The following is a 25053-nucleotide window of genomic DNA, read 5'->3' as shown; positions in this document are numbered from 1 at the left end:
TGAAGCGTTTCTGCGGCAATTTTATTCATTATTTTTGCATTATTAAACCATAAAGCATCGATCGAAGACAGGTTCATGATTTTTTCAGAAGAAGAATATACAAACCATTTAGTTTTTTCGAAAAACGTCGTCGTAAATCGTCACGTTAGCTTCCGGTTGGACTTGCGCCATACAAATATGAAGGTAACCTACCTCCTTAATCCCTGTCCATGAATCCTCGCAGCGTCGGGTTAAGCATTTCCCTTTTCCGGCTTCGCTGCTCGCCAAATATAGAGTCGGGTCATGATAACCAGCATTACATTAACCCATGCCGATCAGAAATCCAAAAAAGGGAGGAAAAAATCCCTCAACATCGGTAAGGACTATGATACAATTATACCATCATGTAGGTTTACGGTTGGATGTAGGATAAATTTCCAACATCATACTGTTGCATCGAAAAGCATTTCAATCTCTGATATGGGCCATATGGTCATGTTTTGACATTCCGATAGCTTGATACTGTCTTGTAATGATTTTGCATTACAGCTTACTTGTAGTTTGATAAGAGACATCTCTACGATTTTGTAATGGTTTTACATAATGTTCAAGTTTCGCATTGAGACTTACTTTGTAAGTGCTATATATTTTCAATACCAAGAGTACCAGAGATTGACTGCAATTTCGACGCAGTAGCCTGCGGTTGGTTTTTATGAAGGGCTCGGTGACAAAGAAAAAAATGAGACGTTCAAGAAAAATGATCAGCAGAAATCAAGAGTTTTGTTGTTCAGGTGTTGAATTTTTGAAGGAAGCATCTACCTTACTGAGATCTCAGAAGTATAGTTAAATAGTATAACACGTCTCTTTTTTATCTTTGTCAACGCCCCTTTACTTGATCTAATTTTATGTTTTCTCGGATGTGATAGACCACACTTGCCTACCAATTCACTTAATACACAAAGGCACTACCAGCATGAGTGAACATGTTTACTCACACTGGTGAATCCCAGTGTCTTTTAAAACATTTCATTGGGATAGCATACTTAGCATACAAGCTGGCAAGTTTTAAATTTGCGGACAGACAGGACAGGCTATTGGACTCATTAATACAGACAAACATTAACCTTCATTCGGAGACCTTTACCATTACTTTTTATATTGAAAGATAACAAACACAATAAAAAAAGTGTGCCTCTTTTACGGGCATAGCATTTTGCACGGACAAAGTTCATCATACAAAAAATATGAAAATATCAGAGTCTATCATTTCATTGTAAAACGTCTCTCCTGTTTGCATCCCACCATCACAACATCTGGTCTCTGCTTAGCTACCTGTATAGAAAAAAATTTTAAGACTAAAATGGCATTCAAATTTTCAAATATCTTCAAGAAATATGCTGAGGAAAATCTTCATTGCATCTGTAACTCACTGTTCATATTTCTTTATTTTTTTTGTGCATCACACAAATCAAATGAAAAAATGACACTTGATACTGACAGCCTCCAGTATAGAAAATTATAATAAAAAGTTAAGCATCAAGTGAAAGGTATTGTATTTTTTTTTAATTCGTATTGAAAAATGAATAGCTACCTGATTTTTTCTCACAAGTTGCTAGTAAAACCCTGTCACCCATCACTTCTGTTTGAATTGTACACTTGAGACATCTTGGCCTGTGCAATTCATGCATTTGAAATGAAAAAACAATAAGCAAATCATTAGAAAATCAATAATCTTTATAATTCTTCTGTAAAAGTGCTTATGTTTTTTTTACACACAATGAATGGATGAAATTTAGTCTAAAAATTTTATTTTCTGAACATTACTAAAAGCGAGCTAGTTCATATATCTTCAAACAGTGTTAGATTTTCAAGTTTTCTGCCTTACATAAATTCATTACAAGTTTCTACAGCCTTACACTGTGTAAAGCTGAAAAGGCATTATGTCTGCTAAAATTCAATAGAGAATTTTTTGTAAATAAATACCTGCTTTTTTTTCCAAATTTACACTGTGGAACACACACACACATCACTTCAGTATGCTTGACACTTCTTCAGTCTATGCTTGTAATTTTTTGCAAGTCTGGACATGTTGCTCTGAAAAAAAATAAGCAAAACATCTTTATCATTGATTTTTTAAAGATTCATTCAGTCAAAGTGCTTTTTTAATTTTTATTTTCATAAAATGGACAGAATCTGGTCTATAAGTATTTTTAAAATATGTCAACTGAGCATCTAAGAAAGCTAAGCCACTTCAAAAGTTCAAATCACAATCAACATACTGAGCAGTGACAGATGAAAACATTCACTAACCTTTTTTTCAGCTCCTGTATCATGCATCCGCCTCCATCCTTGGTAATTTTTAACGGCAGTCATTCTGAGATGTATTTTCTCATAAAGTTTTTTTCCGATCCTCCATCTACAAACACAGTAAAATGATTTTATTTCAGAGAAATACTTGTGACCGTTGAAAGCCATATTGTTATTGTTATGTCCAGCTCCTAAATGACGTGAGTGATGACGTAGCGACCTTACGTGACCCTATTCTCGGAAAATGCAAAAAAAAGACCCAGAAAGTGGGGAATGACAGGGTCCCTTTCAAATCAATGTTTTGAACTTATTCTGATCGCAGAAAGATGAAAATGGTTCATTTTAAAAGCCCAATACTTTTATCCTCATTGTATTAAATTTTCAGTTTCATATTTAATTTACTTTTTGCTAAATTTTTCGCCAAACTGCACCTTTGTTGTAACGGCGCGGCCATTGTTGTTTTTCCGTGGTGTGGGCATTTTCTGAGCAAAAATCAGGGCCTTCCCCAATTTTTTTAAACTGTGACAAATTAACAGCAATACAAGAAAGGGTTTTAGCTATCGAATGAGACCAACATCATGAATTTAATTGAAAAATGAATAAGATATTAACGTTTCAAAATCACTTATTTTCGCGGGGATTTTACACAAATTTTGACAATTTTTCATGTTCAAAAATATGCTAAACCAAATGTTCCAGAAAAAAATCTTTAAAATGCATTCAATACGCTAGCGAACTGGCTTTCTTGTCTTAAAAAGGATATTTTTACATCCATGTAATAGAAAACTACGAGGGTTGAAATTGCAACTTTGCAAATGGCGCTTTACTGTTATGTTGACAAAAGGGTTATGACATTTCTGAGCTAAAAATCATATATTTCCACATTTTGTAAATTCTGACATTTTTTAAAATCAAAACAAGAAAAGGGTTTTGCTGTCGATGAGAAACCAACATCATGAATTTACATTGAGAAATGAATAAGATATTCACGTTTCAAAATCACTCATTTTCGCGATCATTTTGCATGAATTTCACAATTTTTCAGAGTAAAAAAATATATATAAACCCAAATGGTTTCAGAACAAGTTTTTTGCATGCATTCATTACGCTAGCGAACTGACTTTCTTGTCCTAAAAAAAAATATTTTTTACATCAATGCATTTGAAAACTACGAGGGCTGAAACTTGCAACTTTGCAAATGGCGCATTATGTTATTTTTGACAATACGGTATGTCACTTCTGAGCAAAAAATCATATATTTCCACAGTTGTGTAAATTATGCCAAATTAACATCGAAACAAGAAAAGGGTTTAGCTTTTGAATGAGACCAATATCATGAATTTACATTGAGAAATGAATAAGATATTTACGTTTCAAAATCACTCATTTTCGCGGAGCATTTCACATGAATTTTTAACAATTTTTCAGAGTAAAAAAAATACATAAACAAGTGTTTCAGAACAAGATTTTTGATGCATTCATTACGCTAGCGAACAGGCTTTCTTGTCCTAAAAAGATATTTTTTACATCCATGCGTTAAAAAAAATATGAGCTCCCAAAATTTGACAGAAAATTGCTTTATCTGCACATATGCCGTTGCGCGAAAAAAAAATCAAAAAAAAGTGTTTTATTTCCCCCTACAACTTATCAAAACAAGATAATGTCATTCACTGACATAAAATTCACCTACCTTTTCATTTTGTTACTTCCAAATCCTCCAAATTTATTCCATAAAGCTCCAAAACTCAGAGAGAACTTTTTTACTTTTATTTTGGTTTAATGCGTTGTGACTGCCCCGCACTGTCAGTATGTGTACGTTGTAAATTGATCAAGAACGTCACAGTTGTTTCGTAAGACTGCTGTTTTACTGTTTTCTGGTGCTAAAGCTTGACACACTAAATATCGAAACTTTTGGGATTTTACGGAATGTTTGAACCTGTGAAGTTATTGAAATAGTGTTTTTTTATTCACAAATTTGGGCAAAGCTTTAGATCAGATGCACCGTGTTTGGCAGCAAAAAATGCAGTTTTAGAAAAAGTTTGTTTTTTGCGTAAGTGTTAAGGTCATTGTTACGCCTTTAGAATACAAAATAGAAGTTTTCTCATGGTACTGTTATTTAAATGGGTGTTTCGCGTAAAATTGGGGGCGCAATTTTTGACTGTCTGTGAACTCTAGGTTTGGGCTGTAAATCAGAATAGAAGCAGTTCTTGTGTTCTGCTAGGGTTTCAGAGATAGATTCAAGCATTACCCTTTCTGATATAAAAGTGTAAGTGGTAATTGTTCATTGAAATACAAAGGAAAATTCATTGTTGATATAGTACACAGTTGTGCGTTGAAAACTGGCATCGCTCTGACTGTGTATTAATGTCTGAGAACATATAAACAGCTCTTCTGACTTTACTTTTATTGTTTTAGGGATAGTGCTACTAGAAACATTCATTATTTTTATGTTTATTAATCAGTGCTAAATACGTTAACAGTAATTCAACAAATACATGTCTTCTATCTTGTCATGCATATACCACTCCATTTAATGTTTTCAATGTCACAGTCATACAGTTCACATAACCCCTTCAAAAATGTCCAGTCTTTCATCATGCGGAACGGTCATCAATAATGTAAGCGCCATCTTTTCCTGTTTGCTTGATGCTTTATTCATTAACTTCTTCCAATTGATCACATGAATCAATGTTTGCTTTGGAGTATAGCTTTTCTCATCTTTACGTCTAACATATTGTTGTAATACAATCTGTTTTTACTTTACTAAAATGGTAAGAGCGCAAGCTGTTTATATTTTGTGCATTTTCTAAATACATAAAAAATATAAATTGGTCTCGAATATCGCCTTGCGGCATGGCCAGTTAGGGCACAGATATGCCTCTCCTACAGCGGTGTCCCACTGTGTTTTGTCTCATGCACACTTGTCATACCTTATTATGAGCCCCAGTTTTATGTAATCTTTTGCCCAAAAGGGTTTCGATGTGATCTAAGTAGATTTTCCAGGTTTGGTTGGGAAATTTTCAGTCATACCATTCATCTCTGGTCCAATGTATATTACCGCTGTTCAAGGTTTATTTGAAGCAAAAAGCGTGCTCTAAATGAACGTACACTATAAAAATACCCCCGTTTTATAGGGGGGGGGGGGGTCTTTTTCCCAGTCATTTTTTCCCTTTTCCCCCAAAAAAATCACTCTAAAACACCCTACTGTCCACACGAACATCCATTTCAATTCGACTTTTTTCAAATCCCATTTTGGTTTTCTTTTACATGAAAATTAAAAATGCTCATAACTCTATGCTTCTGCTTAAACTATTGTTAATATATCTATTTTTGAGAAATATATGTACATTTGTCTTCATTTCAAAGCTTTTTAACTTCATACTATGATTTGAAAAGTTAGGTACTATCTCTAATACACAGAATGGCAACTGGCTGTAATCTCACGTGATCTCGTGTCAGAGCGTGAATCGGCGTTATCTTAGCAAAAACAAAACATCGGCGAGCATAGAGTTACAATTTGTACCTTTAAAACTACATTTAAAATACAATGTTAGCTTCTAAAATAACGTTAGTTTAATGTGAAATAGTCTTAAGACACCAAGTACACGTTTTTACCCCCCATCAAAAAAAAGCGTGGCCATACGGTGATAATGGCATACAGACACTAAATAGCCTGAGCACCTATAAAAAAATGGTTAGTCGCATAATGGCGGATTCAAATAGTTCTCAGTTTTTTTTTTTTGGCTGTAAGAAGGATTTTTCCTTGAAATCATTGCTATATATTGGTTGAAATCATATTGAATGCCTATACTTGACATACTGGTAGCATTTGCATGTTGAAAAAGACTCCAAACTGATTTAACATGTGAAATTTATTCATACACCCCTACCTAAATTGTGATTGTCATTTCAGTGTAAAAATTACGGTGTGTCCGTTTGAACCAGAAATATTTTTCTGGCATCAACATGACCCCTACTTTTCTTTGGATATTTTTACAGTATAAATGTTGCTCTACAAGAAAATGTAAGTTAAAGAAATTTAAATGGGTCTAGGTGTGTACTGCAGCATTGTGAAAACTTGTCATTTTATATAGAATATATAGTGATGGCTATTTAGTGTGTTTAACCTATAAGAATTGTCACCGGTAGAATTACTAAAATTTTCTGTCGTCTGCAAATAAAAAAAAATTGTAAACATGGCACATCAACCCAGACAATTGATTTTTGAAAGAATTATGCAAAAAATAATGATAATTCTATACCGGTGGGGGGAAAAAAGGGTGTCGGAAATGGCTTGGTTGTACGACAGTAAATAAAAATCCTAGCTATGGAAAATAACCACAAAACTGCCTGGAGAAATCTGTCAGAAAACATAATTATGTGCACAGACTTGTGTGTCAGGCCACTAGAAATATTTTAAAAATTACCCGAAGGCCTACACGTGTCGCATATATGCCACTTTTCTCTGTGTGTGAACCCGGAACATTTGAGCATTGAACCCCTGTTCGTAATATATGAAAGGCAGAATGTGGGGACCAATACTCAGGCCATAAGTTTAGGAGTTTTCTTCAAGGACTGTATTCTATGGTATACAGTAGTTTTACTATTTTTGTATAATATTTTTGATAAATATAGCACTATTATATACACAACTTATACAAGGCTTATTTACATTTGTGCGGTATATTAACTTGTTTATATGTGTGCGTGCCGGACTCAGCTGGCCACAAGGCAGCACAATAATTTTACTTATAACCATCTTTATTTCATCCTAATATCACACTCTATGCATAAGCATGATCTTTTAGGTGTGGGGTGCTAGAAATAAGTCAGGCTTGGGGTCAGTGAGACCCTTGAATAGTGTAAATCTGTATGTAATTTGTACCTATACTGGCGTGATGCAAAACGACTGTCGTCTTGCTCGCGTATGTACCTAGTAGTTTTACGCAGCTTGTCGTAGTACTCTGTTCTTAAAAGGTGTCTGATGACTGAAGAGCCATGTGACAGTTTTACAACCATTACCCTAGCTTTAAGGATAACAGTGTCAGCAAGCCCATGATTTAGTTCTTAGAATCTGGCCATGGATACGGCATGGCAGTTGCGGAGAAATGTAACATTTTGGGCAAGCATGCATTATAGGATCTGTTCACATGCTTCACATTTCTGTGTAGATGTTAAAAATTTAGTTTTTTCTATGCTTTCTGGACCAAGGAGAATTTCAATACATTTCCATGAGTAAAGTCTCATCATCTCAGTCATTTTAAGCTGACATTGTCTGGCATATAGTTTTTTTGCTTTTCTGTAGTTGCCAGAACAAACCAAGCTGTATTTAGAACATGAGGGTACACAGTAACCTTTGAAACATAGTACTATTGCTGAAATTATATTAGGCATTTTGTGTTTTATTACTTTCAAATTGCTTTTGTACTTTTATGTGCACTTGATAGCTCTGAAACACACCTAGATTTAATAGATAGAGCAAATCTGTTTTTTAGATTAGACTTCTGTTTACCACGGAACATTTTGTCACTAAATGGTGCCCGGTTAATTTGCCTTTTTAGAGAATTTGCTAGGTGCCTCACATCTTTCACGTGCACAGTTTTAGTTCCTTGACATTTGTCTACACCAGAATGACCTTTAGAATCTCCATCACCTGTGTGGTGTGAAATTGAAGATCTTTAGTAATATCCTTAGATACCTTTTCATTCCATTTGGCTTCATCACCAATGGATTGGGCCTCATCTAAATTTGCTGTACAGTGACCTGGATGATTGGGGCACTTTGCATTTTTATACCCTTGATTTCTTAACTTAGAAGCAGCTGTACATGCTTTAACACCAACAAAAGCACCAATAATTGACTTTCTATGTGTATTATTTTCACAAATAGTTGTTGCGACAATGGTGCCAGCTTGAAAGGGCGTACTTTCTGAGTTAACAAGGGGTTATTGTAGCAGGAGTCCCCTTCGGTTAAGATTCTGAGCAATTTGAATTACCACATTTTGCATTTTCCTGTTTAAGTGACTGTCTTACTTCATGCATATTCTGTTTGTTAAGGGTTTCAGTGTTTTCACCAACTTTGCATACCAGTAACACAGGGTGGAATTATCTCAGCATGGGCCAGTAATCTAGCTGCACCTGTATTACCTTTTGGGGTGTCATTACACGTAATGGAAGCCAACATTGATTTTAGCAGCTTTTCTACCCCTTCCTTGTTTTTCAACCTCATCATAAAGCTTATAATATTTACTAATATAGCTACATTTGAGCATTTAAGCGCTCTTCCCAAGCTAATCCCCATTTACGAGAAGATTCAGCATCAAAATTCAGATTGCCATCACATATGTTTTCACCAGTGCAATGCCTTTTTATTTCAGAGTTAAAACATTTCCTGTAGCAGCTTAGGACAGTACAGTTTGTGAGTTAACAGATCAGGGTGAGCCTCAGTGTTTCCTGGTGTACTGTACTCATCTGCCAACTTAGGACAGCTGTTTAGTGATCGCAGAGGTGCGACACAGTTTCAGAGCCATTTACATCATTTTAGTGTAAGTAAACCTTCGTTATCATTAACCTTGACTCAAAGTCTCTTTTGTAGTCTAACATACTTTTTTGCAGTAACACTTGTTGACTAAGTAAAGAAATGTTAGTTTTACCTTCATGATTTACCCCCTTTTTAAATCCGACAAGTCTGTTATGACTTTTACGGGAAAATTTCCGTGGCATCTCACTTGAAGAGCGGCTTATTCTTAACAAATGATTATTTTACACTAAACCTGTTTTTTTCTATTTCATTTTCTAAATTATATATGTTAGTAACTAGGCATGCAGAAACTTAACTAACATTACAGGAGGATTCCTGTGTCTGACAGTACTGAACTGAGGAATTTCACACATTTTGAGCAGGACCAGGTGTGCAGTATCGACACCTTTTTAGTTACATTTTGACATGAATAGTTGGAGAGAACTGAATTACCATGGCCATGAGATATGACTTTAGCTATAGAATGCAAAAAATATGCAGTATTGTTGCATTTGTGATGAAAAAAAAATGACAATTTTCCCATTTTTTACTGAAAAATAAGCTTTTTTTAACAAAAAAAAAATTCACTAAACACTAATTTTGTTCTGTATTTATCACAGTTGCATACTTATAGTTATTTTCAGTGTGTAGTTGTCTATTCCGCACTTGCTGGTGGTTATATTGATGTAATATCTTACGGGTTTTTTGAAAAAAACAGCGTTTAATGACTATATGTGATTCAGCCAAATTTACGGCTTAAACCGCAGTCTTTGGACAAAATGATGGCTGTACAAAATAGTGATTTGAGATAAACTACTGGTTTGTTTGGGCTGAAACTTGTTTTATAAGCTGAATATAGATGAAACTTCACATAGAGAGCAAAAAAGCTGAATTTTTTTTTTTTATATTTCCTTATAGGCATACAGACACTAAATAGCCTGAGCACCTATGAAAAAAATGGTAGTCGCATAATGGCGCATTCAAATAGTTCTCAGTTTTTTTGGCTGTAAGAAGGATTTTTCCTCGAATCATTGCTATATATGGTTGAAATCATATTGCATGCCTATACTTGACATACTGGTAGCATTTGCATGTTGAAAAAAGACTCCAAACTGATTTAACATGTGAAATTTATTCATACACCCCTACCCTAAATTGTGATTGTCATTTCAGTGTAAAATTACGGTGTGTCCGTTTGACCAGAAATATTTTTCTCGCATCAAACATGACCCCTACTTTTCTTTGGATATTTTTACAGTATAAATGTTGCTCTACAAGAAAATGTAAGTTAAAGAAATTTAAAATGGGTCTAGATGTGTATTGCAGCATTGTGAAAACTTGTAATTTTATATAGAATATATAGTGGTGGCTATTTAGTGTGTTATAACTAATTAATTTACCGATGAATAATTGCTTCGCATACAAAATGGCGCGTGGAGAACGCTTCACTTCCGGTAAACGAGATCTCATTCAGTTATCACGGGATGTTGGCGAGATTTGCTCTATATGCCTTTCAAACTGCCGATCTATTTTTTATAGCTCTTTGATCGAACATCTCGAAACAAACTGCAGTGCAAGGTAAGTAAGAATAGCTTAAGGTAATATTTAATTATTAAGCAATGCAGACAGAAATCAGTATTAGCGCGCCTGCTCCAGTGATAATTATAAAATAGGCCTTTTAATTCATATTATAATCCTATTTCTTTATTTCATTAAAACAAACTACTTACTATTTTGACAAAAAGAATAATAATAATAACTAAATATAGCTATTAACCTCAAATGGTCAATCGGTTTACAATTTTATACAAGGGAGGCAATTCAGTATTGCATAACAGTCTATGATTTCCCTATAACTATTAACCGGCGTATGGCAATTTACTTAATCATCCTTTGCAGAACCTTTGCAACTCTATAATTGTGCAATATCAGCCCATCATTGTCTGCCGAAAGCTGTATAATGAACCAAGTCTGAGCCACGGGAGACATTGAGAATACTCTACAGAACACAGTCATTCCGCATGTATATATGATTGATATAAAAAGAAAGATAGAGTTATGGTTTCTGTACACTTTCCATCAATGACCCTTACCTTTGTATGCTGTCTAAATACATTCCCTTCCATAACTGTAAAGTTATGGACATGACAATGATTAGGGAGATAATTAACAAGAGCTGTCTGATGACAGCGTGCTCGACTATTCAAAGAATTGATTGAAAATGGGGTCAAAATATTTCCATGGATATTCAGACAAAAGAAATAAATAGATTAGACAAACAATGTTCTTGTATTACTTTGATTTCGATAAGTCTTGCACTAAATGGCAATATATGAGGCAATTTCAAAGTCCAAAAAGGGCCATAATTCAGTCAAAATAGTTATGTACTCTTGCCTACAGATGAAAATCATAATGATAAACAAGTGTTCAAAGTTTAAAAGCCATATGTCAAATAGTTTTGACAAAACATGGACTTGTATGAAAACAGAACCAATTTCAAAGTCCAAAAGGGCCATAATTCAGCCAAAATAGATGACAGAGTTATTTTCTCTTTCCTACAGATAGAGACTATTCTACTAAACAAGTGATAAACGTTTCAAAGCCATATGTCAAACACTTTACAAAAAATATGAATTGGTACGAAAAACTTAACCAAGATTTCTAAGTCAAAAGGGGACATAATTCAGCCAAAATCCTTGATGGAGTTATGTACTCTTGCCTATAACTGGACATGGTGATGGTAAACAGGTGCTGAAAGTTTCAAAGCTTTATCTCAAAAGACTTTGTCAAAATATGAAGTGGTACGCAATATTAACCAAGATTTCTAAGTCGAAAGGGGCCATAATTCAGCCAAAATCCCTGATGGAGTTATGTACACTTGCCTGTAACTGGCCATGGTTATGGTAAACAAGTGTCGAAAGTTTCAAAGCTTTATCTTAAAAGACTTTGTCAAAATATGAACTGGTACGAAAAACTTAACCATGATTTCTAAGTCAAAAGGGGCCATAATTCAGCCAAAATCCTTGATGGAGTTATGTACTCTTGCCTACAACTGGCCATGGTGATAGCAAACAAGTGTTGAAAGTTTCAAAGCTTTATCTTAAAAGACTTTGTCAAAATATGAACTGGTACGAAAAACTTAACCATGATTTCTAAGTCAAAAGGGGCAATAATTCAGCCAAAATCCTTAATGGAGTTATGTGCTCTTGCCTATAACTGGCCATGAAGATGGTAAACAAGTGTTGAAAGTTTCAAAGCTTTATCTCAAAAGACTTTGTCAAAATGTGGACTGGTACGAAAAACTTAACCAAGGTGTGACGCCGACACCGTGGTGAGTAGGATAGCTCTACTTATTCTTCGAATAGTCGAGCTAAAAAAGTAAGAACTGAGTTACTATTCCTTTCAATATTATTGATTCAACTAACTTTTTAACTCTTTGGTAATAGATTACAGCAGTAGCTATTTAAATGGTCAGGGATACAAAACAAATGGTCTGAACAAAGACCAGCTAAAAGTGGCATACGTTTTCTCATGTGCAATCTTTTGTTGCTGTAATTGGTCTTGTAGATTATTCATTTCCGTCATAGCTTGCTCCAGTTTGTCCACAACTTCATTCAACTTCAGCCTTGTCTGTGCATGTTCAACTTTCTCCTCCTGACAAAAAAGCAACAACATGAACTTGAACTCCACAAGTTTGAGTGGACACTGTCAATTTTCTCCATTTCAGTAATTAAAGGGCTGTAACTCCAAAACAACTTGAACAATCAGGCTGGTTACAGACTGTTCCAAAGATAAGCTCATTTATAAACATTGTGACTTTGGTTAACAGGGGATATAAACTGCTCAAGTTAGAAAAATAGACACACAATTTTTACCATTTTGAGTAAACAAGGGCCAAAACTCCAGACATACAGGGGAGGCTCTGGTTGGTTATCAAACTCAGCCTAGATATTAAGCCCATAAACATTGTGACTGAGTTTGGTGAACACTGGAAAAAAACTCCTCAAGTCAGACAGCAGACTAATTCTGCCACCACAACTGATCCCATAATATATCCTGTTTTATTGTGGTATAAAAATAGATGCATAAACATGTTATTAAATACAGTGGAACTTCTAAATACCAAAGCTTCCAAAACCAAGAAACATTCCCTGACAACTTCCTTGATCCCAATTTTTCTCCTGTTTGGTATATAGACCAAATATTTGAATTAATTATTTCAATACAATGTCACTTCAAAGAAACCACAGTACACTAACAAGTATATATAAATTTGTCAGAATACAAATCTGTGTCTCCGGGAAAATTTCATGCATGCATGTATGTGAATCAAACAAAGTAACTAGTCTAATTACTTACCTCAAGTTGTTTAACGGCAAGCTCATAATGCTCTCTAGGAACATAATCACTTCTCAAACTCTCCTGAAAAAGAAAGACAACTTATTTATGAATTCAGTGCAAGCATCACTTATCAAAAGTGCAATTAAAATTTCAGCAGAAATTGTAATCTGCACACAAAAAGGGCTTTTTTATGTCAATCAATCATTTATCCTGTGACAACAAACACCAATGGCTGTATGTAAAAGACTGCTAATTCTAAAACAAGTTTCTATCTTTAACAAGAGCTGTCTGATGACAGCGCGCTCGACTATTCGAAGAACTGATTGAAGAATGGGGTCAAAATATTTCCACCGATATTCAGACAAAAGAAATAAATAGATTAGACAAACAATGTTCCTGTATTACTTTGATTTCGATAACTCTTGCACTAAATCGCAATATATGAGCCAATTTCAAAGTCCAAAAAGGGCCATAATTCAGTCAAAATAATTATGTACTCTTGCCTACAGATGGAAATCATAATGATAAACAAGTGTTCGAAGTTTAAAAGCCATATGTCAAATAGTTTTGACAAAACATGGACTTGTATGAAAACAGAACCAATTTCAAAGTCCAAAAAGGACCATAATTCAGCCAAAATAGATGACAGAGTTATGTTCTCTTTCCTACAGATAGAGACTATTATACTAAACAAGTGATAAAAGTTTCAAAGCCATATGTCAAACACTTTACAAAAAATATGAACTGGTACGAAAAACTTAACCAAGATTTCTAAGTCGAAAGGGGCCATAATTCAGCCAAAATCCTTGATGGAGTTATGTACTCTTGCCTATAACTGGACATGGTGATGGTAAACAGATGTTGAAAGTTTCAAAGCTTTATCTCAAAAGACTTTGTCAAAATATGAACTGGTACGAAATATTAACCCAGATTTCTAAGTCAAAAAGGGCCATAATTCAGCCAAAATCCTTGATGGAGTTATGTGCTCTTGCCTATAACTGGACATGGTGATGGTAAACAAGTGTTGAAAGTTTCAAAGCTTTATCTTTAAAGACTTTGTCAAAATATGAACTGGTACGAAAAACTTAACCATGATTTCTAAGTCAAAAGGGGCCATAATTCAGCCAAAATCCTTGATGGAGTTATGTGCTCTTGCCTATAACTGGCCATGATGATGGTAAACAAGTGTTGAAAGTTTCAAAGCTTTATCTCAAAAGACTTTGCCAAAATGTGGACTGGTACGAAAAACTTAACCAAAGTGTGACGCCGACGCCGACACCGACGCCGACGCCGTGGTAGGATAGCTCTACTAATTCTTCGAATAGTCGAGCTAAAAAGTGTAAACATGCACAGTCTATCAAAATAACTCAAAAGAAAATCAGTAACTTTCATTTGTACAGGCCAAATCAAATGACAGAAATGCTTAAGGGGACGCATACTTTGAAATTAGAAAAAAGTGGGTGGGGTATGATAAAATTTACCTGCAAAAAAGTACAAGATTTTGGTACATGAAATGGATACTGTTTCAACTGTTATAAGTACACAAAGGATTGCTCACTAAAATAAAAATGAGAAAAACTGAAACAAGAAAGTTATTGTTGAATTACATAAGACTTATTGTGTACATTCAAAGTCAACAATTAATACTTTTTTGTGCCAAAATAATAGTGCTTCACCTTGTCCAAACATTTATCAATCTCCTACAGATTCTAATTTAAAGAAAGAATGTGAAGTAAGTTCACTGTCTTGCTTTTCATTTCGCATATGTAAGCTAAAACACATTATTCAGTTTGTTAACAAGGTAGTGCATAAGAAAAGATACGGTGGTCAGGGAATGCCACATTCCAAAACTTAAAGAGTATATTCCCCTTAATACATTAAATATTTATTGTTACAGAAGTCTAGTGGCTTACAATAAGGGCCTAGAAATGTTGCCATTATTAATTTTTAACTTGGTATTCATGAACTACAATGCACTTAAATATCAAAACACATTCAACAAACTTTTGAAAATGTATCGTCTTAAAAATCCCTAAAATAAGGTATGGAATTTGGTTGAGAGATCCAATCAATCATGAATGTGTATATGTGCAAAAGTAACATTCTAATCTTGTTCACAAAACTTAATTACTAATACACAGCAGGAATGTCAATGATCAAAACTGGACGAATATACAGTTATCCTCACTTTAATGTCATTTATAATTTGTCCTTGAATTCTCCACCATACTTTTCATAACTGTGTTTGCACGAGTTGCATGAGAATGCTGTCATTCACGTAAATAAACGGGGTCAAATAAGTTGTAAATGCAATATCATCTAAACGTAATTAATGAATTATGCAGTTCAAGATAAACTTTATCTCATAACGTAACGAACATGTATAATGTTGTTACAACAACTATACTTACACTGATTTAAGTAGCAATCGGTTTATAAGTGACTTCATTGATTCATTTTGTGTTTTGTTATTGTTGTCAAAAAGTGTAACGGAAGTGCCTCACAACTGAAGCGGAAACCAGTTTGATGCGCAAAGTAGTCCACTGTAATTAATATTTTTTGATAAATGACCACAGAAATTAATAATTTTCTAATATAAAGACGAATATCTGAATAGGATTCATTATTTGATAAGAAATTATAATCGTCGACATGTTTTTTTAAAAATTGTACACATGCTGACACCTAAGTTGTCTCCCGTTGTTTATTAGAGTTACCTTTCGTCCGGCGCAGTTATACATTTGCAGTGAATCGCCGAGAAGTTGTGGGAAAATTAAAAACCATGTAAATAAACTAAAATTAACCACCTTTTCAAGATGAATTTCAAGTGATCGACATTATGCATTTAACCTGCCTGACCTGTGTAGCATCTTAGATATCTGTTCTAAGGTATTCATTGTGTAGAATGTCATGTTATGCTCTTGCAATGCTAATCCCACTCTGATTTTTTTTGTTTACATTTTTTATCAATGAGAAATATGGCGTCCATCCCGAGCTGAAATGACGTGGCGTTAAATTTTTACATGTTTAAGCAAACCTGGTGAGTTAGAAAGAAAATTTCATCCCTTCAACATTATTTGGAACACTGTTATTGTAAAAAACCTGTTTTTTCCTTATACAAAAGCTTAATATTTTGTGTTGAATGTACTTTCACAAAGACCTCTGTTTTCCTATTACATTCATAGTACCGCATCCTTATCCACAAAGTACTGAATATTACAGGTGTCCATCAGTATTATATCAGTTTAGGAATATGTTTTTTATTTTCCCACCATCGATTTCTTGAATATGCACCCCTTCCGCATTTCTGTATGAACTGTGAATGTAGCAATATGCGTCCCCTTAAACAAAGATTTTACAAGTTTATCATAATGCATGATAATAATACCTTATCATTCTGATAAAAGAAAAGAGCAAACTAGATTTACCTGCAGTGAACTCAGCTCTGTTTCATATTGGTCTTTAGGCACATAGTTATCTCTTATTGTTTCATTGTTCATTGATACCTGAAAAGAATAGAATTTTTATCTTTCAAAGGGAAATAACACTTGTTCAATATATAGAAAATGTACTTCTCAAGAAATGCTTACACCTGTTGTTAAGATCCTGAATTAACAATTCAAAAACTGTTATATCAAGACTTTTGTAACTATGTATCCAAATGCTGAACTGGTAGGTAAGATTTTACTAATTACTCATAGGGTTTAAAGTAAAGAGTATGTATTCACAAATTTCAAGGAGTTTTATTACTCCTCTCTTTGTGAGTTAAGTGCAGTGTTCACAAACTGCAAGAAGTTGTAAGTACTGTAGTTTCGAGTATTTCCAAAAGCTCTAATGTATTGCTGGTAGCACAATGTGTTCTTTCACTTTGCACTGTTTTTCTCAGTGGATATATGAGCCGCGCCATGAGAAAACCAACATAGTGGCTTTGCGACCAGCATGGATCCAGACCAGCCTGCGCATCCGCGCAGTCTGGTCAGAATCCATGCTGTTCGCTAACAGTTTCTCAATTCGATATGGCTTTGACAGCGAACAGCATGGATCCTGACCAGACTGCGCTGATGCGCAGGCTGGTCTGGATCCATGCTGGGCGCAAAGCCACTATGTTGGTTTTCACATTGCGTGGCTCATATGTGAAGTGTTTTCTGCTTTACCAGCAGAAAACTCTTTTTCCCAATTCTTGACTTGGTGCGGGATGCCATATCAGTAATAATCAAAGAACTGAGTTTACTGTCGTTTTTTCTTCTTCTTATTTTCAAATATAGTATTTTTAACATTTTCCTATTGTTTTTAATGATCTATAATCCCCAGTTTGAAAAATAATTGCCCACAGTGGAGAGCAAACTGGTGGCCCTATCAAAAAAGTGCAGCACTTCAAACCAGCACCTTAGACCTCTCAACCATCCAGGAAGTTAGTCTGCTTCAAACATGTCAGATATATTCTCCGTGTGTTTTAAAAGACTAAAAGTATTGACTGACACTTGGCGTGTTGAGGGCACAGCAATTGTTAATGAATTGGACATTTTGGCTGTTCCACAGCGTATCCTAGTAAAACTCCATAGCGTTATGCCAACATAGGGAAGTTTTCAATGTATCAGTAAATAGTAAAAAAAACAACAGTAGTTTTTTTACTTTTTTATGGGGACTGATGATGTATGGGCACATAGACTAGATGAGGGGGATGGTGGGTGGAGTCTTGCACTTCTACAGTGTCTTGCTTTACAACTTGGAAAGAGCTAATCAATTCAAGAGCATATTTTCCAAAGGTTCGGATCAATCAGAATGCTAGGAACTATGAGAACGAGGTATAAATCCTGTTTGTTAGCAGGCGGCTATGCAAGTACACAGACACTTTGGGGTGAGAACCTGTCCCACCTCCCAACCTTCAGCCAGTATATTTTTGCCTTTTAAATCAAACTGAGCACATGTCTCGATCATACAACAACTTCTGTTACCATGTCAATATGTTTAAAAAATCTCCCATACTATCAATGCTCAGAAAAACTAAAGACAACTTACTCCGAGCATTTTCAACACAAATTGCTTGTCCAAGGAATAGGAGAATAGATCCCACCTTGACGTTGCGCAGTCAAATTTACTACACAGAGCCGGGACACAGACAATATCGTTAGTGGTTATAATAAAAATACTCGCTCACGACGTCAACTGCTGCTATGGCCGAGCGTACAGACGCTGGTTCTGTGAACTTAGTTTTGGACAGGGCTGCGGGTTCTCTCTGCACTATGGGTGATTTTTTTTATCTTGAGAATATATTGTTAAAAAGAAAATGAAAATGTTATATTAATAAAAGAAATTAAAAAAGAATGCCCAAAGCTCTGAGCGAACCCCAGTCTGTACTCACAGGTACGGGTCCAGTGTATATTTTTTGTTTAATATAAAAAATTCCTTTTTTTCACACAAGTATACTTTTATATGTTAGTCAAACAACAAAAAAATCGATGACAAAAAATCCTGTCACAGTATCATATACATTGAAAAGGTGAACTATGCGAGCGTAATGCTATAGGAAGCTACTTGGCAAACTTGTAGAACATTCCAAAATCGGAGTTATACACTTGCAGCCGCTACCTGCATATCGCACATTTGAAACATTAAAAGCCTTCCATAAATTCTAAACTGACCCCATAAATTGCTTTGAAAAACACAGTACAAGTCTCTACGAGCAATACAGTTCAGTTATCTCCGGAGATTTTAGCTGCCAAACGAAGTGATAAAAACCAGGAACATGTCTGCTATCTGGAATGAAATCGCTGGGGATAACTGAACTATTTCACTCGTAGATACTTGCACTGTGTTTTTCAAAGAGTGTTTAGTATTTATGGAAGGCTTTAAATGTTTCGAAGGTGCAATCATGAAGGTAGCAGCTGCAAGTGTATAACTCCGAGTTTGGAATGTTCTACAAGTTTGCCAAGTAGCTTCCAATAGCATTGCGCTTGCATAGTTCACCTTTTCAATGTATACATGATACTGTGATCGGATTTTTTGTCATCAATTTTTTTTTTCATTTGACTAACATATAAGAAGTATATCTGTGTGAAAAAAAAGGGATTTTTTTGTATTAAACAAAAATATACACTGGACACGTGCCTGTATTATCATCGCCATCGCGGCAGTTGACTGTCTTAGCAAGTATTTGTATTTTATCCACTAACGATATCGTCTGTGTCCCGGCTCTGTAGAAAATTTGACTGCCAAACAATGTGGGATCTATTCTCGATATCGACATTATACGATAAATCCCGTTTTCCGGTATTAACCACCAATAAACGCCCGTTCCCGGTTTTACGGCCAGGGGGGTATCGGCCATTACGCTACATGGCGGTAGTGTTTAGATTATCCTTTTTTCAAGTTTTAAACAAAGAAAATGAATAAAAAAAGCATTGCAGATTATCATTAAACATTATTGTAATTAAGATGTATAGCAAAAATATCCTCAAAGTTCACATTATTTTTGAATTTTTATCTTTTATTCTACACTGCCGCTTCCGTGGCACGATACCGAAGGTGTGAAATTATTTGCATTTTTCAAGGTAAACAGATTGTTTTTGCAAAAAAATTGTTGCCGAGGTCGTAGAATAGTATTTTCATTGTGAGAAAGTAAGAACTTTCCTAAATCCTTAACTTCTGGCAAAAATAATCGCTAATATTGTACACGGTCTTTATATCGGTTAATCCAGCCCCCTGACCCTATTTACGGAAATACCGGAAAACAGGATTTATCCTTAATGTCAATATGGTCAATTCTCCAATTCCTTGGACAAGAAAATCGGGTTTACATTTGTGAAGCAAGTTATCTTGTGTTTTTTGAGCATTGATCGAATATGGGAATTTTTAAAACATGTTAAAATAGTAACAAGTCGTTGGATGATCGGGACATGTGCTCAGTTTGTTTTAAAAATAGAAAATAATATTGACTTAGGTTTGTCAGGGGCGGCATGGGAGGAGTGCTGACCCCCAAGTGTCTGTGTGCAAGTTTTGACAAGCAATTCTGATGAATTACTTATTTTTGAACACAGTATTTTTGTAAATTAATTACATCTTGTTCCAGTCTTGCAACTCGAGCCTTCTGAATTGCAATCAAGTCTTGAAGTTGTTTCTGAACAATAATATGAGACGGAATTTGTTCATATTCTGTAGAATTGTCTTCGGAATCCGCCATATTTGTTTACTACTAAGGGAAGTAACTTTGACAAAACTTACCGTTATCCGTTACGTGCCGTGTCAAAACCAGTACGGAAATTGTCTACACCTTTTTGCTGATAAAAAAAGTGAAAGAACATGCTGGTTAATGGTTATGTTTGACGGAAAAATGTTATTTTCAATCATACAAGCACACTGTTAAATCAGTTAAAAATAGGGGCCTAACACAAGTAGTAGTGAGTATAGTAGCAATGACAAATTCTCAAAGGGTCAAAAAAGGTTGGAAGCATGAAATTCTGTAGCGTAATAGTCGTTTTAACACGACTGTGATGAAAGTTTCAGCAATCTTAGTAAAGGGTCACCCAAGAAAAACAATTTCAACTAATATATACAATATTCTAAAACCAGGCAAGCAGTTTCTGGCGGGAAATTTTTTCAAGTTTCCACTATAATTATATAATTACCCGTACGAAGTAATGAGGCGTAATACGCCTAGTTTTGAGGCGTAAACCAGGCGTAATGGGTTGTTACGTGACAAGAACCAGGCGTACAGGAGCAGGACACGTAATTCTATTTTACTTACGGGCGTAAATCGCAGGAAAACCAGGCGCAATCATTAAAACACCAGGCGTAACCTATTCATGTTAGACAAACAGAGGCGTAAAGTTGGACTTAGAATTTTTGTTTCTTAGTGAGAGGCGTAAAGTTTGACTTCGAAATTTTCTAACTTCTAGAAAGAGGCGTAAAGTTTGACTTAGAATTTTTTTCCCTTTTTAAAAGGCCTAAACAATAATGGTAAAGTTACGTCCGTAATTTTTATGCCTGGTCTGGTTTACGCCCGTAATTTTTTACGCCTGGCGTACTCATTTGCATATTACGCCTCAATTTACGCCTGGTTTACGCTTAGTTCATATGATTCCTTTGATACTGCAGTTACGCCTGGTTCTTGTAAAGTTTAGCCTGGTTTCCGTGTGGTGACCAGGCGTCACACTTCGTACGGGTACTTTCCTTTGGTAGCAATATTTTATTCATGAATCAAAAAAAAAAAAAAAAAAAAAAAGAAAAAATCATGGCATACATTTTCATTTAAGGAACATGCCTGCGTAATCTCTTTACCATCGGACATGCCGTTTGGAGATTGTTATACTTTAAACTTTGTTTTAAACTTTGTTCGCCTTGTTTTTAAAGAATCGGAAAAGAATGAATATCCAGCTTTATAAATGATCATCAAGTGAAAACTATTTTAGAATCAAATCAGCAATTTCTGAAAAGAAGAGTGTTTAATTTTCAATAATATTTATAGAGGAAAAAGTGACCACATACTGTGGTCATGATATTTCATAAATCAGAATGATTTAAATTTAAAGAACTCCGTAAAGTGTCAACCCAGGGATATTGAGCATTTTTTACTTAATCGGGCAAGCAGTTTCTGACAAGAAGAGATTTAAAGTTTCCGCAATATACATGATGGGAAAAAGTAATCACGCTCCATTGCGGCCATCATTACTACAAATTGGAATAACTTGAGCAAACTTCTTTAAAGATCACTGGAGGAACATTTATGTAAAATTATTTCAAAATCGGACGAGTGGTTTTAGGAGTTTTTGTTTGAAGAATTTTCTATTTTAAGCTCTGGCGGTCTTTGTTTTGAAGAGGAACGTCCAAGGAACATACAGACCAGTCCTAATTAACTTCCACCGAATGGTTCTAGTGGGGATGTCGTTTGAAGAAAAGTGCGGACGGACGGACGGACGACGGACTGTGAGTGATAACAGTGGCTCGCCCCGAGCACTTTATATTCAGGTGAGTAAAAGAAGAAAGAAGAAACAAACGTTGCGCATACATCGTTGAGAGCAACACGCTTTACTTGAGAAAAATTTAAAATGAATTACATGCTCGGTGTGTTTAAAGAAACATTATAAAATTACGTCCTCATACAGTAGAAAGTATTCCTGCAAAATATTGACAAAACACTTTCATTGTAGAAGTCTGGCCAAAATACGCCCAGTAGAATACGGTGGGAGTAGATGTGTTCCAAACGTCACCGAAAGTGGTGGATTTGACCTTCCGGTAATATAAAAATGTGGATTTCATTTTTGTTTGTTTTTTGTTTGTTTTTTTGACAAAAAACAAATACAGAACTATCAGACATACACGGATATATATAGTGCATCCTATAGTAGCAGGGAATGTTCAACCTATCTGTGTCTAATACTAATTGGGAATTTAGCTGTACTGGTCCCTAAAAGGGATGACCAGGTGCCCCAAATTACAATAAAGTTGGGAGTGGAACTTATAATGACGTTACAGACAAAGTATGTTGAAGATCAATCAATTAGTTCATGAGGAGTTACTTTAAAGGTATCTCTTTTTTAAATTTTAATACTATTGACCCCTTAAAGGGGCCAAGTGCTCCCATTTGAACACATTTGGGAGGTGACTTTACCTTGCTGCTATAGACCAAGTTTGATAAAGATCCATAGAGTGAATCATGAGAAGAAGTGATTTAAAGTTATTTCTTTTCTTAGCTCTGGTAGTCACATGCATGGGCTAAGCATTCCCAAGTTAGGAGATCAAGTTTGATAACGACCCTTCAAGCAGTTCATGTGTCGTTCTCTAAAACATGTTTTATCTTCTTTTTTTTTTTCAACTCTAGTGCATGGCCACGAAAAGAAACAAAAAACAAGGTCCCCCATTTAAACAAAACTTGGAACAGGAATTTACAATGATGTTGCAGACGAAGTTTGATGAAGATCTGTTACTAGTTTATAAGTAGAAGTCATTCTGTTTTTAGTGCAAGTAAAACCTAAAATGGGCCAAGTGCCCCCATTTGAAATTTGGAATTGGACTTTACAATAATGCTAAATATTAAGTCCGAGGAAGATCCCGTGGGCCACGAGAAGAGGTCGTTAAAAGGTATTTCTATTGTTAGCTTTATTGGACCCTAAAAGGAGCCAGTCTCCTCCATTTGAACAATCTTGGGAGTAGACCCTAAATGATGTTATAGTCAATGTTTGATGAAGATCTGTCAAGCAATTTTCGAGAACAAGAGGGCCATGATGGCCCTATATCGCTCACCTGAGTAGAGTTGTTTGCTTGAACAAATTTTAAAAATGGCAAACTGATGCTAAAATATTAGAAAGTAGGTCAGTAGGTCACATTCATGGTAACTGAAAGTCAGTTTTAAGATCGATATGCAAAACTGTACATGTCATCCAAATTTCATGGCTGTATCTAAAAAAAAAAACAAGAAAGTAGGTCAGTAGGTCAAGGTTACAGTAAGGTGACACGCAATCAATTGGATACAACAGGTAAATATATTTAAACAGTCCAGGAAATATGATCTGATAATTTTTGAAGTATTTTTCGGCGACGCCATCTAAATTCGTTTTCGTTACCTATGCCACGTGACTTCAGTTTGCAAATCAAACTACTTGATAACGCAATATAGATAATTTATCAAAATGGAAGATTTATGCAACACTCTGCCTGATTGGACGAGAGTGTCAATTTCTTTCACTCTGTTGATTGTGCTACGCTGAGTGAAATGTAGACAAAGCGTTTATCCTAAACGACGCTGTTCACAGTTTTAAAGCTAACTTTGGCTCAGTATATTTAGCAAGAATATTGATATATCTCAAAATGATAAGTAAGTTTAATAAATATGATAAAAACCTGTTCAAATACCAACATATATCAAATAAAAGAAAGAGCTGAATACGGTCTGCGTATCACATGAATAAGGGTGTGATAAGAGTCTTTTATGTAGAGAAGTGCTTTTTAAAAGATTTTCCTTGTTACAGTTGTCGTCTGTATATGAAAAGGTTTCTTGCTTTTGTGACTTATTCAGATTGCGTAGTAAAATGGGTACTTGTTTGCTTTGATATATTTGTTATAAATTATTTAACTGATTTATTATATATGAATATTTTTCTTTAGTATGGTATGCAAATATTGAACTCAGTTGAAATCTGTTTTATTATATATATGCTATATAATGACTGAATCTCATTACACTGAAATGAAGGTACGCTGCATACAGTTTATCTATGTGATATGACTACGGTCAAACTTTGCTTATGAAACTGAAATATTGAAATAATTACAATTGTATGTTTTGCTTGACCTTCACTTTTTTATAGGTGTGACGTCATTGTCCGGAGATTCATGAATAGCGAATATGCTATTTGTTAAAGCGGGATCAGTTGGCCTATTTTAGAAATAAATAAAAATAATCAATAAAAAATCCTTTAATTGATTTTTTCTCATGTATTTTAATCAAACTCGATTTGTAGCATCTTTATTAGGCCCGCAGCCAACTTTGTTCAGCTTGGACATTTGACCCCTTTTAGGGGCTGTTAGAGCTAAAACTAGAAATGCCTTTATACAGCGTCTCATGAACAGCTTGGTGGATCTTTGTCATACTTGGTCTGGAGCATCATTATAAGGTCCTCTTCCAAATTTATTTATATAGGAACTTGAGCCCTATTAGGGACCACTATCGCTAAAAGTAGATATGCCTTTCTTCGCATTAACCACTAAAATGTAATGGATTTTTATCAAACTCGATGTGTAACAATATCGTAAGGTCTCCTGCTATTTTGTTACAAATGGGGATAGGGACCAATTTAGCTAAAAATATAAACACGTTTACTGACCTCTTCTCATGAACCGCTTCATAAATCTCCATCACACTGCTGCTGTAATTATTCGTCTAAGGATAAACGAAACAAAATTGCAACCCTA

At 35.0% G+C, this 25053-nt stretch overlaps 1 protein-coding gene across 1 annotated transcript; it reads right to left on the bottom strand.

Moving 5' to 3' along the window:
• Positions 1-4846: 4846 nt before the first annotated feature.
• On the bottom strand, positions 4847-20332 carry LOC128548104 (uncharacterized). Its single transcript, XM_053522497.1, has 5 exons — positions 20204-20332; positions 16575-16652; positions 13165-13227; positions 12329-12459; positions 4847-5012 (listed from the first exon to the last, which is right to left on the bottom strand). The coding sequence occupies exons 1-5, from the start codon at positions 20324-20326 to the stop codon at positions 4847-4849; spliced, it is 561 nt and encodes a 186-aa protein (XP_053378472.1). The 5' UTR covers positions 20327-20332.
• Positions 20333-25053: the final 4721 nt, after the last annotated feature.

This window comes from Mercenaria mercenaria, chromosome 14 (assembly GCF_021730395.1).
Source record: "Mercenaria mercenaria strain notata chromosome 14, MADL_Memer_1, whole genome shotgun sequence".
Classification (NCBI taxonomy): Eukaryota; Metazoa; Mollusca; class Bivalvia; order Venerida; family Veneridae; genus Mercenaria; species Mercenaria mercenaria.
The sequence above is the reverse complement of the archived record's forward strand: the minus strand, read 5'-3'. Positions and strand labels throughout refer to the sequence as shown.